Source organism: Musa acuminata, chromosome BXJ1-3, assembly GCF_036884655.1.
Source record: "Musa acuminata AAA Group cultivar baxijiao chromosome BXJ1-3, Cavendish_Baxijiao_AAA, whole genome shotgun sequence".
Lineage (NCBI taxonomy): Eukaryota > Viridiplantae > Streptophyta > Magnoliopsida > Zingiberales > Musaceae > Musa > Musa acuminata.
Genome location: NC_088329.1, coordinates 27,972,481 through 27,987,883, shown reverse-complemented (window position 1 = coordinate 27,987,883; position 15,403 = coordinate 27,972,481). Strand labels below are relative to the sequence as shown.

General features: G+C 42.0%; 1 protein-coding gene across 1 annotated transcript; it reads left to right on the top strand.

The window, feature by feature from the left end:
• The first annotated feature begins 7,490 nt into the window (after positions 1-7,490).
• Positions 7,491-10,334, top strand: LOC135637210 (WRKY transcription factor 44-like). Its single transcript, XM_065149754.1, has 5 exons — positions 7,491-7,832; positions 7,957-8,100; positions 8,254-8,886; positions 9,386-9,544; positions 9,689-10,334. The coding sequence occupies exons 1-4, from the start codon at positions 7,629-7,631 to the stop codon at positions 9,392-9,394; spliced, it is 990 nt and encodes a 329-aa protein (XP_065005826.1). The 5' UTR covers positions 7,491-7,628; the 3' UTR covers positions 9,395-9,544; positions 9,689-10,334.
• Positions 10,335-15,403: the final 5,069 nt, after the last annotated feature.

Here is a 15,403-nt window from a genome sequence, read left to right as displayed (position 1 = left end):
TTTGACGGGCTTAGGAGACAACCCTTACTGATGTTTTCTCTCCTCTCTTTACAACTCAAACTTTGAAGAACAGAAAGAGGAGAACTAGCAGTTTTGAGCTCTAAGAACCACAGAAAGACAGCAAGATTTCGAGTGTGTGTTCTGTGCTTTTAGTGCTGAATGGGTGGGGTATTTATAGGCCCCAACCCAGTTCAAATTTAGAGCTCAAATCTGTCAATTCCCGGAATTCCGGGATTAGGCGGTTGCACCTCCTGACTGGGGCGGTTGCACCGCCTGGCAGAGCTCGAAGACTGAGCCTCTAGGCGGTGCCACCTCTGTCAGGGGCGGTTGCACCTCTCTGCCAGAGCTTGAAGACTGAGCTCAGGTGGTTGCACCGCCTGACTGGAGAGGTTGCACCGCCCAGTCTCGCTCGGAGACTAAGCCCGGGGCGGTGCCACCTCTTGGTTGGGGCGGTTGCACCGCCCAGTCTCGCTGGGAGACATAGCTTGGGCGGTGCTACCTCCCTGCTTGGGCGGTTGAACCTCCCACAGCAACTTGGGTCCGAATGGGTTGATCCATTCGGCCCTATTTGAGTTCTTCAGGGGCCCAATTGCCCCAAGATTAAGCTAATGGGATCACCTCCCATTTCTAACTTAATCAATGTGCTAACTACGATTATTTCCTAAGACATATTCTACAGCTTGCTCCGGTGCGTCAATCGCTTCTTCAGGCGAGTTTCCGGTGAACTTCCGTCGATCATCCGACGAACCCTCGGTGATCCTCCTACGGACTTCCGGCAAACTCCTGGACTTGCGACGATCCACTTGGCAAGTTCTGACGAGCTCCTTTGCCAATCTTCTGGACTTCTCGGATTTGTTCCCGCAGAACCTCCGACGACTGTCCGAACTTCCGTCGAGCTCTTGAACTCCCAACGTGATCATTGTCATGACTCCGGCGTAACTCCTGCTGCATGTCTTACTTTCATCGTAGTTAATCCTGCATATGTAAACAAAATTTCGATCGAGACAATGAATCCTAAGCAATTAACCAAGTTGTCCGGCATGTCATTGGTCCCTCGACGCTTCGTCCAATTCTTCGGTGCATCGTCCTTTCCTGCGGCCTATTGCCCAATCGGCCAGTTGGCTCCGCAACTCCGATATCCTTGGCACAATACCCGCTCTTCTTGGCCCGATGCCCGAGTCCACGGCCCGAAGCCTTCTGTCAATACGTCGACAGATCCACCGGCCCGACGTCCAATCTTCTAACATGTTCCTCCGGCACAACATGATTTTCCTGCTTTAATTGTCTCATCCTGATCGAGGCGTCCTGCGTCACTTAAAACGCAGATTAAATCATAAACATATATCAAGTAGTTTCATCATCAAATTACGAGATTCAACACTTATGATTTAATCTACATTTTGAGTGACGTAGGATACTTCAATTAGGATGAGACAATTAAAGCAGGAAAATCATGTTGCACCGAAGGAACATGTCAAAAGATTGGACGTCAGGCCGGTAGATCGGTCGACGTATCGACAGAAGGCTTCGGGTCGTGGATTCGGGCATCAGGCCAAGAAGAGCGGAGATTGTGCCAAGGATATCAGAGTTGTAGAGTCAACTGGCCGATTGGGCAATAGGCCACAAGAGAGGATGATGTGCTGAAGAATCGGACGAAGCGTCGAGGGACCAATAACATGCCGGACAACTTAATTAATTCCTTAGGATTAATTGTCTCGATCGAAGTTTTGTTTTAAGTGTGCAAGATTAACTACGCTAGCTTGAAGACATAAAACAAGTCTATCGAAGTCAAGTTCGATGGGTGTTTGAGAGTCTGCTGAGAGTCCGAAGATTCGTCGGAAGTGCTACCGGAACCAACCGAGAAGAAATCGGGTACTTGCCAAAGTTTTCGGAAGTCTACCGAAGAGATTGTCAGAGATTCGCGGAGAACACCGAGAAGGTTGGCTACTTGCTAAAGACTCGCTGAACTCGCCACAAGATCGGAAGCCTACTGGGAGTCCGCCGGAAGAAATCCGATGGTGTATCGGAAGTCCGTCGAAAGATCATCGGAAAGCTCGCTGGAAGGAAACTCGATGTTTCCGGTTAAAAACCTACTTAGGACTATGTCTTAATTTCGTAGTTTACATGTAATTAGGGTTACGATTAAGAGTTAATATTATAACCTCGTTAGGGGCCAACTAGGCCCTAATATGAACCGGTTTGGGCCAAATTTGGAACCCAACTAGTGACCCGTAAGGACGGGCGGTGGCACCGCCAGACTGGGCGGTGGCACCACCCAAAACCTGAAGGGTCGGGCACTGGTACCGTCGAACTGGGCGGTGGCACCGCCCAACAACTGAAAGGTCGGGTGGTGGCACCGCCATCGATAAGTAGTGGCACCACTAGTAAACGATCAATGTGACATTGACAGGCGATGGCACTACCACCGATAGGTGGTGGCACCGCCAGCTCCGGGAACCCAAAAGGAATTCAAAATTTGGAGCTCAAATTTGAATTCTCTTGGGGTCTATAAATACCCCTCAATTCTCCACAGAGAAGACACCTTTTTGAGAAGTTAGAAATTAAGAAAAAGTTTTAGCAAAGTCTTGTTTTCAATAGCTTAAGTGTTCACCTCCCTTTTTTTCTTTGAAAAATCTATAAGAGTATGAACCACTTGTAAAAAGGTTGTAAGAGGGGTATTTGGTCCTTCCCCTTCAAAGTGATTTACTAGTGGAAGTTGGGAGCCTCATCGAAGAAGGCTTTGCAAGTGGATGTAGGTCATTTGACGAAACCACTTTAAATTGCAATGTTCCTTATATGTGTGAGTGTTTTAACTTTCTGAAACATTTATTTACTTAGTAGCAAACTTTTGGTTTTTATCTCCTTCCTTTACTCGAGCTATTTTTACTAAGTCATCCTTTGTCGAATCGAAATCTCTACCCATTTACGAAATTGATTTTAAACTTATAAGTTTCAATCCGCTACACTAATTCACTCCCCCCCCCCCCCCCCCCCCTCTTAGTGTCACTCTGATCCTAACACCCCCCTCCCGCTTACGTGGTTGAGCTATAACCCACCATGATGGGTCCTTCCTCTTGTTGACGTGGTCAAGCCAAGACACACCACAATGGTTCCCTTCTTTTGCTCATGTGGTCAAGTCAAAACCTGTCATGACGGGTCCCTCCTCCCGCTCACGTGGTCTAGCCAAGACTCACTATGGCAGATTGATATCCCTATTATGGCATCCTCCTGCTCATGTGGTCGAATCAAGACCTACGATGGAAGCCATTATGGTAGACTAATACCTTTGCTACGGCACAATCATCCTCCTGCTCATGCAATCGAGCCAAGACCCATCATGGTAGAAGTCGCTATGGTGAACTAATACTCTAAAACTGCTATTGTGGATTGATACCCCTGAAACCCGATACTATGGACCTACACACCTGCTTAAGCGATTGAGTACCTACTCCTAGAAGCGAAAGAAGGGGCATGCCTAAAAAAAGACCCAACCTCCTAAGCATAAGGGGGAGGTAAAAACGAAGAAGAAAACCTCCTTGAGAAGAAGGGGGAGGTTGAAAAATGAGAGAGAATGAACTCCTATGTGGAAAGGGGAGAATAAAGATAGAGAGGGAGAAAGAAGAGAGGGTCCCTTAGGATAATATATGTCTACCAACAACGTAGAGATCACCCTAGTAAGAGAGCACAGCCCGCCTCACCAAATCTCACAACATCCACCATAGCCTCAAGAATAAACTAGCTGCCAAAACAATGCTTGCATAAACACGTAGGGATACATGACAAATGATGTCCTTCTAGGCCTATGTTCGAAGCTTCGAAGAATGTCTTTTTTTTTGGGGGGGGGGGGGGGGGGGGGGCGGGGGGGAGATGAATGATGGTGATACTCCTAGCACTACCAGCTCCCCCTTACCACGTACGCCAAGGAATGGGGGGGGGGGGGGGGACAAATAATAGGGATAATCCTAGCACTATCAACTCCCCCCTACTGTGTAGGCCAAGGAAGCCGCACCTAAGCACCAACATGGGAGCCATCTACTCCCGCAACTGCCAGTAGGAGATCACGATGCCTATCCCGACCTCCTAAAATGGGCTCACAAGACCCTCTCCTCACTAGTACTACAATCGAGAAGGGGACCATGCCCCCTCATTAATGGCTAGCGGCATAGCTTGGCTCAATGAGCCAACCCTTCCGGATTGCTAATAGAGGGACCATTCCCTATTTGACCCAAAAGTGTAAGGGGGTCATACCGGAGGAGCCACCCCGATAGTCCACCCCAAGTGACGCCCTTGGGGGCATATGCCGATAAGCTACCCTCATTAAATACCTCCGGCATGTTGAGGTGGGGGGGGGGGGTGGGGCACTTCACGAGCACCCGTCCATGCCACCAAGCGCTCAAGTATAAAAGCTGAGCCTTAGGCCATATAGGGGCAAGCAGGTAAGAGCTCGTCACTCTCTCACTTACATTATTAACTTCACTCTTTATTTCTTTGACTTAAGCATCATAGAGACTGAGCTGGGATGCCCCCGGCACAGGCCTATTGTGCAGGACCTCCGGTGCCATCCAGAGACATAGCCAGGAGATGACCCAGCAATAAGGATGACCCAGCTTTCTAACCCAACTTCACTATACGAGGGTTGGACCACCCTTGGCAAACCACCTCCCCTAACAGGGTCCCTATAGAAGATCGCTATGCCAACCCCTTGTGTCAGCAAGGAGGAATCATCACGAAGGACATGCACTTTTGGTAGTGGACCAACTAGGCTGACTCACTAATCAATAATTTTCGTGTGTTAATAGGTATAAAAAATTTTGTAATATTTTATAATGATGAGCGCAAATTATGTGTACATGCGGTTCAGTAATGTCAAAAATATTATAGCACTTTGTAATGATAAGTCCAAATCATTTTATGAGCCAAACCTACTATATATAGTCTAACTCTTCTAATCATTAATGATACGAGACTATCTTCTCAAGATATCACTTTTCCTCTTACACATAAATATTTCTATTAGGCAAAGCATTATTATATCAAGTTACATGGTTTTATCATTATCTTATCAAACGTTTGGCATGATCATGGGCTCAAGTGTGATAGGATTTTTTATGAATGAACTTAGAGACATATTGCAATATGAAATCATCATTGAATTAGATATCACCATGCACCATGTAAGGTTTGATTTTGTGCTATATTAATATGAATCTTTAGGAGTAACTATAATACTCTAATTTAATCTCATATCACTTTAGTGAGTAAAAATCTAAATTAGAAGTTGGGTGATGTCCTAATATCATAAACATTTTGCACCACGTGGCTACATATCTATCAAATTATCGGATGAATAAATCCATCCCATATTCTAGATTCTAATATACGGTACGCTCTTTATAGAGACGTCACGTTACGTGGAAAAGCATAGGTGTTCCCAAAGTTTTGATGATACTCCTTTCAAGCCTAACGGTCCTCATTCCCGAAGTCTCATACAGATCTTGTCTCTTTCTTCGGCTGTTTCTATCGTCAGTCTTCCACCCCATTAAAACTACAAGTCTACTCCCCACTTCCTGTCTCTCTTCCCTTTTCCTTCATTTTATCCCTATCTGTCTCTCGAAAGAATTTAACTAAAGCTAAACACTTGTGTATCTCTTTCTTTCTTGACATAATTGCGTTTACCAACTTTATGCGATGGGCAGACAAATTCATATTCCTGTTCTCACTTTCTGCAACTTCTCAATTCTTGTTGTCATCTTAAATATTTGATAAGCTTTTCTAGGAAAAAGGTCTGAGAAAGTTGCTTCGGTAGGTAATGCGTTTGCTGATTGCTCCTGTTCTATATATTTGTATATTTCGTTCTTTCTTTTATTGGAGTCCTTTTTGGTTAGGGAACGCTATCAATTGTATGAGCTTCTAAAGTAATAAACGTGAAAAACTTGAATATATTGGTAACTTCACATTTTTGGTCCTTTCCATACAAACAATCTGATTTATGGCTATCGAAGTGAAAAAGCATCATTAGTGTTCGAGTTGATTCCTAGAGTCATATTGTTTGAACAATGCATGGTCCATAATTTGCAACATGTTCCACATGTTATGACAAACGACAATCGTAGAGAAGATTTGTTTTTGAAAGCTGCCCGAGTGCGGAATAAATACTCTTGACTTTTGTTGGTCATCCTACTCGGGCGATCTTGATTTTTTTGGAATAATGCAAAATATTATGAGAAAAAGAATCCCAAAATAAGTGTTAAGAGAAAATTAAGAATAATAAATTATGTGAATGTCAGATGAACTTATAGTAAGATTTTAATTACTATGAGATTATGCAACATCTTCTACTTCTTTGGTTACATAAGATAATAACTCTAGAGGTTGTGATCTTTTGTAGTCATCAGTGCTAGTATTTCATATCATCATCATCATCAATCTTCTTTTTCTTCCTGTTTATATGAAGTTGTTAGTATTGATTCTGATTGTCTGAGTTCAAATTGGTTTCATATCTAACCGAAATCCTTCTTGTGTCAATCTCAGTTCAAGTCATTGCTTAAAAGAGTAGAACCTATGAAAATAAGTCGAGAGTGTTCTCAACGAATGCCTCTCGGATGATCAAATTGATTTCGACTTTGGACTATTCAGATTACTTGGATAGCTTTCTTGAGGAAAATTTTCATTTTGTGGAGAACGTAATTGAAAAAATCCATTTTATAGGTAGCTCTAATAGTCATTACTGTAGGAATCATCGAGAGTAATAGGGGTGATTGTGTTTTGGAGCCCAATCAAGATAGTGTCATTGTGTCTATCGAATTCAGAGCATTATTTGATTGGCTCATTCTAAGTTGGAGATACGTGGCATTAGTCACATGTGATTGATGTGGCCTCGGGTGGTCGGCCATGCGTATTCATGTAGCACTAGTGTGCTCTCCAAATCATTTGTCACTTGTTGACCGCATGTGGTAGATGTGACCTTGGGCAAACGACATGTCGATAATATGTATCAACGTGACAGCCATTTCGCTGGTCACATATTAAAAGTTAACTATGCGGCATATATTAAAATATAGTATGCAGTTTTATCCACAAAAATTGAACTTGTGATTGAACCTCAATCCGCGTAAACTCGACAAAGTTTGTCCCAAATATCAGCACTGGATGTAGGCAGAGGAAAACTTGACGAGAACAAAGAAAGGCTGCTTGACAATAAAAAAGGTCTATGCTATTGGTTACAAATTAAGCTCGTGAACCAAGGGAGTAACTTTCCCAAGTTACTGCCGGTCAGGACGAGTCCAGCAGAAGAGGAAAACAACAAGCATTGCTGGGCGGTGCAAGGTTCATCTCAAAAGAATAAATAAGTGTGTTCTCTGGTGATGGTGTCTACTTTTGCTGTTTTGTTTCATTGCAAGATAATTTTTTATTGCAAGCTTATTGTCCAACAGTATAATTATTTCCTGGTAATTTATTTTCTCTATGAGAGACAGGGTTTGGTAGCTAACTATCATCCTAATTTTCATTTCTTCTGACATTAACCTTCCCATGTTTCAGAATACCATCAGTTGTAGAGTAGCTGAAGTCTCTTCTTGATCGGGTTCTACTGGATCTAAATGGTGTTTGGTGATATGTTCAGGTGAAAAATGCAAGATGCAAAGAAGATTGAGATCGCTAAACCTATGGCAGCAAGGCCTTCCAAATTCAGATCCATCCCCGACCTCCTTGCAAGAGGCGCAAGTTCTCCTCCTGCATCTTCTTTTCCTGAGGAAACAGTTGCCATCAAACCAAAGACTACGAGACTTAAATCCTCATCACATGATTCTGCAGCTAGAGTTGTTTCTCCAGCCGTGAGTTTAATTATAATGATGCAGTAGTAGATTTTGTTGTTTCTGGCGGCTTTTGCTTTGTAATCGATCAGCAGGAAATATTTGTTGATACTTCACACTTGACTCATAATGAAAACACTTGCAGGATGATGAATCAGAATCAGTTCCCTCTCGTTTGTCGGAGAAGGTATCTGTGACAACCATGAGAGCAGAGTCTGAATCAAATGTTTTATACAAACCTACTGCAAAATTTATTTCGAGGGCCACTGCTTCTCTCTTGGCGAATCTGGTCAGTATGTCTTCTACTATATTTTTCCCTTGTGTAGGTAGTATTTAGCCGGCCGTAGCAAGTCAAATTAATATGATCTTCTCGTGCATTTTTAGACTCACAAGAACACAAAAACTTTTCGGAAAAATGTTATCTTGTATTTCCTTTGAGCAGGGAAACGTAGATGCCGTTCATCAACAGCCTGCTGCGAATAATCAACTCCCAGTTTTAGTTCTAGAGAAAGTAAAACCAAATTACAATTACCATCCTACCTACAGCCGTCAGCGGATTTCACCTTCGCAGTTTGATACGAAGCAGACTTACGAGCCTTCAAACTTGGTGCCTCAGAACATGGAACCTGATATGAGGACTCAGGAATCCATAGGTAGTGGAGATCGGCCGTCTTACGATGGTTACAATTGGAGAAAGTATGGGCAGAAGCAAGTCAAAGGTAGCGAGTACCCGAGAAGCTACTACAAATGCACACACCCTACATGTCCTGTCAAGACGAAAGTGGAGAGATCATTTGATGGACAAATAGCCGAAATAGTCTACAAGGGTGAGCACAATCATCCAAAGCCTCAACCTCCCAAGCGACAGTCATCAGGTCCACAAGAGCAGGTCTTCGTCGCCGAAGAGTATGGGAGGGAGACTCTCAATTCATTATGGAGTAATTGTGTGTTAGAAATGAGTGTGTCCACTGGAAGTATGGATAACCATAACGAAGTCAGTTTGTGTGGGATTCTTACCTATCCAGGGCAGATGACGTTTTCCCATGATCCTCATGCCGCTAGCTCGCAAGAGAAGGTATGTTTAAATCCACATCCATGGATATCCTGGTGATATATAACTGGAAAAATGGATCAAATTTGTGAACGGAACCAGTAAAAACCTTTGCATACAGAAGGAAATGGAAGAACATCCAGATGATCTGAAAGTTTATATGATAATAGTTTCTTCATTTTTTTTTCTCCAGAAAATAGTTTCTTCTGAACAAATAACATCTTAGGTGTTATGAAGCTATGATCTTGCCACACCTTTTACCCATTTGGAATTGTACATTTCGTATAGAAAAATTAAAATGAGAATAAACTTGGATTAGTGTGATAGTCTGGTGGCACTGTAGTCAAACAGATAACACAAGGACCAGTGATATTTTGTTATGATATGTCACGCTTGGAATTAGGCTTGCATTTGGTTATATTATAAAATCTTATCTGCTACTAGAAATTATGATATTTATTAAGCGTATATCTGCTACGATTTTTTTTTTTTCACTTGATAAATTCTGAAGTACCTGTCCTAGGAAGAATGATGATCAAGTTAGTGGAGTGAACGGTGCTGCAGAAGGTGTCGTAGAACGTCACTCAGGGATGCATACCTCCACGGAATCTGAAATCTCTGGAGATGGCTATCACTGGAGAAAGTACGGACAGAAAGTGGTGAAAGGAAATACTTATCCAAGGTAAATCCTGCCAGAAACTCACTCGAAAACTCATTTTGTTTAATTTATTGAGTTATTTTTCTTCAGTATCATATTGTTGTATTTTTGTGGATGTTCTAATGCATCTCCACAGTACAACATTACGGAATAAAGTTGTTCTTGCAGAAGTTACTACCGATGCACCGGCCCCAAATGCAATGTGCGTAAGTACGTCGAGAGGGCTTCAGATGATTCAGGTTACTTTGTCACTACGTATGAGGGGAAGCACACTCATGAGATGCCGGCTAGAACAATGAACTTTGCTGCTTGTGACCCTGACGCAGCAGCTCCTCATCACCCATTTATAACATGAATCCATACCATCACCCAACAATTTTCATCTTACGCTCTGCATGAGAAGATGATGAAGAAGTTACTCCCCGGTCACAGCAAAACTACTAACATCTACGTTGTGTCTATATGTCAACTGTGGTCTTAGGAAGCCTTTTAGAATTACTTCCATTCCCTCTTGCTACTTCTTCACTATGAACACAGATGATGCTTCATAGTACTTACTATAAGCTAAATAGGCCTCACGCCTCACACAGGTAACTTACTTTTTGATGCGTCAAAGGTGTATTGATATATGAATTGTACTTTTTTATATCATTTTGACGTAGTTTCATTACAATAACTCTGTTGGGATATAAACCCTCTACGAGGTTGAATTTTATGTTCATTTCCAGTGGACTCTACCTACAGATTTTTTTACTCCAGTTCATTTTTGGGTAACTTGTATTGAGTTGTTGTACACAATAAACACAAGTGTAAGTTGTACGAACTAATTGTTGTATCTGAAATTTGCAATCAGTTAATTTCATATCTTGGAGGGTCATAGGGATAATCCTGTCTTATTTCTGCTCATCCATCATAAAAGCAGGCACATAAGGACTCTAAATCATCAGCTCCCCGACGATGCCAATGAGCATGTCCTAATCTATCCTGCATTAATGGTTGGCGATATGATGTAACCTCAATAATTCTTCATGCTAGACAAAGGATGAAAAAATCATTCCATGCCTATAAGAAAGGAGGAAGGGAATTTGACCATAGGGTGATAGATTCGATAGTCCTTCGGGCATAGCTTGTCGGCAAGCTGCCCACCTTAATTCCCTCGCCTCACTAGGATTAGAGGACGAGAGGATAGAGAGTGATTTCCGCTAACATGTACAATCAGTTAACCTGATCTTATCTTTGATCAACCGGTACGAAGGTTAGTAGGTCGGGCAAGCACCTAGGTATAAAATACTAGTCATAGGTGCTCTGTAAGATAATCATATGAGTGATGACATGTATGATATGATATGCATTCTTTCTATTTATTATACTATTTGATATTTTCTCACTTTATATTACCTGTTATATAAATATATTATGATGTCTATAGATCTGTGTAATGAGAATTGGATTGTGATGAGATCAGAATAATGAGACCGATTCGCCTTTAAACACATATCCAAAATAATCCCGATCATAAGTTACCCAAGAGGGACATCGAGATAACCAAACATATAGGTGTATTGTATACCCATATATATAATGAAGGCTGTTGGTCTCATAGTTGCTCATGTGGGGACACTACGAATATAGTACAGGTGCTCATTGGAGAATGAGTTCACTAATTGTTTTGCTTATAGAATGCTGGATGATTGATGATGCCTTATTGTCAGATAGTGATTTCATAGTTACAATGGTGTACTTGATCCTTAGACTTGAGACACCAAAGATGTCATAGAGTTCTCCACTCTTTGATACTGAACTTATAGGTTTGGAAGTTCCAAATCTAGAACAACTGGTCATCGGGAATGGTAGCCAACCTTACGAGAGCTATTAAGTGTCGATAAAGGATTATCCGCTCTCGGTGTCATGAGAAGAATATCTCATGTGTGCTTGCTCAGACAAATCCCTAGCTAGAGTCATTCGGATTGAGAGAAAAAGAGTTCTTCGGGAGAATCCAATTAAAGCGAGACTAGAATAGAAACTACATAGGTCTGATAATACCATGTCCGATATATGGTCTTTGGGATATTAGATGGATGAGGGACTATAGATATACAGTAAAAGACAAGCCCAATTGATTGGCTTCTCCTATATCGTCTGGGGACTATGGCGTAATGACATAGTACGTCCGCAATTAATGAGTCGAGTGAATTATTATGGAGATAATAATTCACTAGGCCAGAAGGAGTTCTAACAGGTATGACTCACAACTAGGTCGATATTGGGCCTAGAGGATTACACACATATGGTAGGTATTGCGATAAGTAGATGTTCGGATATGAGATATCCGTCGGAGCCCCTATCTTATTAGATATCCAATAAGCCTCAAAATTATTGAATCCTATGGATGAGATCCAATAATCTAAGAGGCTTGAATAGTTGGATGGAGATTTAATACCCAAAAGGGCAAGATCCATTAGGGTTAAATTGACAGGGGGCCTTTGTAAATAAGAGGGAACCAAACACCCATAGGCTAGAGGTTTTTGGTTGCCACCTCTTATTCTCCTCTCCCCTTCTCCTCCTCAAATAGTAGGCCTAGAGGTTTAAGGAGCATTATTGCAGCCCTACTATGTGGATCACCGCTAGAGAGGAGGATGCTTGACTTCCTTCATTCTCTCCTATAGATCTATAGAGATTCAGGGATATACAATCTCCTTAGGTAAAACATAATCTATTACATATACGCAGTTTTTGTTTGTATAGATTTTGCACACCGCACGATGAAGAATACATAATTGGGAAATTTAGGGATTTTTGTTTTACGTTCTTCTACTGTGCATGTGATATCGCCCCTAGAATTTCCTACAGTGGTATCAGAGTCAGATTGTTTGTGCGATAAATTGGTTTTGAACTGCGTGTGTTATGTTTTAGGTAGATTTTATCGTTAAAATCATTGATGCAAAAGGTAAGAGAGGGCAGCAACTGTTGCTGCCCTCACAAGTTGGCTAAGGTTGCTTGTAGGGGCCGCAAGCGGTCGTTAGGGGGCGCCGTCCGCCCGCAAGTAGGCTGCCTACAAGCAAGCCACCTACACGTGGGCAATATGCCCACGCACGAGGGTAGCACTTGTGGGCATTGGATCCGCAGGTGAGCCCCCTTGTGGGCGCCACCCGCAAGGGGCAATTGCCGCCAGTGGGCGAGGCGCCTATGGGGACAGCACCCATAAGGGCAGCCACCTACAAGGGCACTAGCCCAAGGGGCAACACCGCCCGCGGGCACACTTTCCCGTAGGGGTGCACGCGCATAGGGGTGGCGCCACCCGTAGGCACACCGCCCATGGGCAAAGGCAGTGGCCCACAATGTAGGAGGTAGTGAGGGGAACTAGGGTTATTGAGCAAAATACATTTTTACCCCTTGAAATTTGAAATTTTTTTTATTTTTGTCATTTCTATCCAAATTACCAAAATACCCCTCATAACTCAAAAAATTTTGTGCATGTCCCCAATTTCAAAAAATTAATTAATTAAAGTTTAATTAATTATTATTATTATTTGGTAGTCCTACATAATGATATTTACATATGATGTATGATGTAGACGGATGATCATAGATCGTGCGATATGTATGTACTTGTGATTATTATTATCATTAGGGCCTGCGAGTCTCCATATTATATCTCGCTTATTGTCGGGCTTGCATTTATATGATTAAGTTATAATCAAACGAGGAGGCGTATTGGATGCGTGGAAGTTATAGCGGGACCCATGAGTCTGAGACGGAGGATCACGATGCATGGTGATATGTCGAGATACCGACATAACTTACGAGGACGAGATGAATGATCATAGGGCATGAAGATGTACTACTATACATATAGATCTTGATGTGAGTGATTAGGCTCACTAGCTCAGGCCTGATCAAATTAGGCTATGGTCCATGATCATCTGGTGTAATTACTCAAGTGATGTGTGATTGCTTGTACACCTACTAGATATATATATATATTTGTATGTGATGTAGATATATATTAAATATATATATATATAACATGTCATATTAGGAAATTAAATTAAAATCTCCTCTCTCGATAATATTAAGACGGTAAACATGAAGCAATTAGATTGACCCATGTGGCCTTCCATTGTTGTAGGTAGGGATCGATTCTCGATATAGGTTGAGTTGGTCGAGTCCCTCGAGACTCACCTATATCGTGATTCGCTATCTTGCCTATGATATAGAAATGTCACTGGTAACCTAAGGACATGATATGCTTGGTCGAATCCCTCATGGATATATCATCGAATCAAACTCATCATGTAATAATGGTGTTGACTTAACCAAACATCATGGCTGGTCGAGTCCCTTGACACCATGGTGGTTCGATGGTCGAACAGGATAGGAATAACAAGGATTATGATCGACAAGAGTTGCCTACCTTTTGGGCTTAGTGTGATTGGTCTAGTCCCTCGAGGTTACGCTAAGACACTGATTGGATCCCGATCCCCACTAGAAGTCTGCCGGAGACTTCTAGTGATCATGTGACTCGCTAGAAAAATAATGTCACTTTATTTATTTATTTATTTAAGATAGATGTTCATATTTTATTTATTTATTTATTTTATGAAATTTACATGTTATTTATTTATGCTGCATCTTTATTTTCCGAAAATATCACTTTCAAATCCCTTACATGGCATACTTGATGTCAATTGCCTCACTGGTCCAAATTATATGGATTAGCTCCATAACTTAAGAATTGTTCTCACGGTGGAGAAAATCGCATATGTCCTTGATATAGTGATGCCTACACCCGATGAAGGGGCAAGCGAGGATGTGATCGCTCGCTACGTGAAGTACATAAATGACTCCACTCTTACTCAGTGTTATATGTTGGGCTACATGACTCTTGAGTTATAGAAGCAGTATGAAAAGATGGATGCCAATCCATTCTCCTATAATTCCACAAACTGTTTGAGGAACAAGGAATGACTCAGTGATATGAGATATCCAAGTGTCACTTCCGTCCCAAAATGACTAAGGAGACACCGGTTCAGAATGTTAGAACCCTAGCGGATTCTAAGCATGGGGTTAATCTCTTTAGGGGATCGGCCTCCTTGCAACTCTATAGGGGTTCCTTCCTCTAAATTACTACTGAAAGACTGCTAAGAAGATTCATCTATTGCTTGTCAAAAGAGGATGAATACATGACTATTTATAGGGCTTCTAAACCCTAACTCGTAATAGGACTCCTACTAAAGACTACTACTTCTAATCAACTCCTAATAAGACTCCTACTCTAAGAAGCAACCTCCCAACTAACCCTAACCCTAGCCGACCTCTTCGTCTCTTTAATAGGGGTCGGCTAGGTAGGTTTTACATGAATGCCCCTTTAAATAAAATTTAATTAGGACACTTCTAGCTAGAGTCCTAACATACCTGTTCTCCTCAAATCAGCCTTATCCTCGAGGCTAACGATCCATAAATTCTGAAAATTTGATCTTCAAGTCGTCATAGTTTCCCAAGTGGCATCTTCTGTTGGTAGGTTTGCCCACTATATTAGCACTTTAGTAGTAGGTCATCGTCATTGAGTCACAATCCGTCGATCAATAATGGCACTCGGCTAGGTCTGGAATTCTCCTTGGGTAATCATATTTGGTAGATGGCTTTGGGCTGTCTCGTTTTGTCCCAGCTTGAGCTTTAAACTTGACACATGGAAGACTGGATGAATTCAAGAGCTAGCGGGTAAGTCCAATCTATATTCTACTGCTCCGATGTGCTCTAAAATTTGGTAGGATCCATAGAATCAAGGTGAATGCTTCATAGATGTACCGGTCTGGATTAATGTTTGATTGAATAGTTGGAGCCGTAGGAAGACACAATCTCCTACTGAAAATTCTCTTTTGC

Excerpts from the sequence above, each read along its gene's own strand:
- LOC135637210 (XM_065149754.1), top strand. The coding sequence starts at position 7,629 with ATGCAAGATGCAAAGAAGATTGAGATCGCTAAACCTATGGCAGCAAGG. Across the intron at positions 7,833-7,956 it reads CTAGAGTTGTTTCTCCAGCC|GATGATGAATCAGAATCAGT; the intron begins GTGAGTTTAATT and ends AAACACTTGCAG. Across the intron at positions 8,101-8,253 it reads CTTCTCTCTTGGCGAATCTG|GGAAACGTAGATGCCGTTCA; the intron begins GTCAGTATGTCT and ends TCCTTTGAGCAG.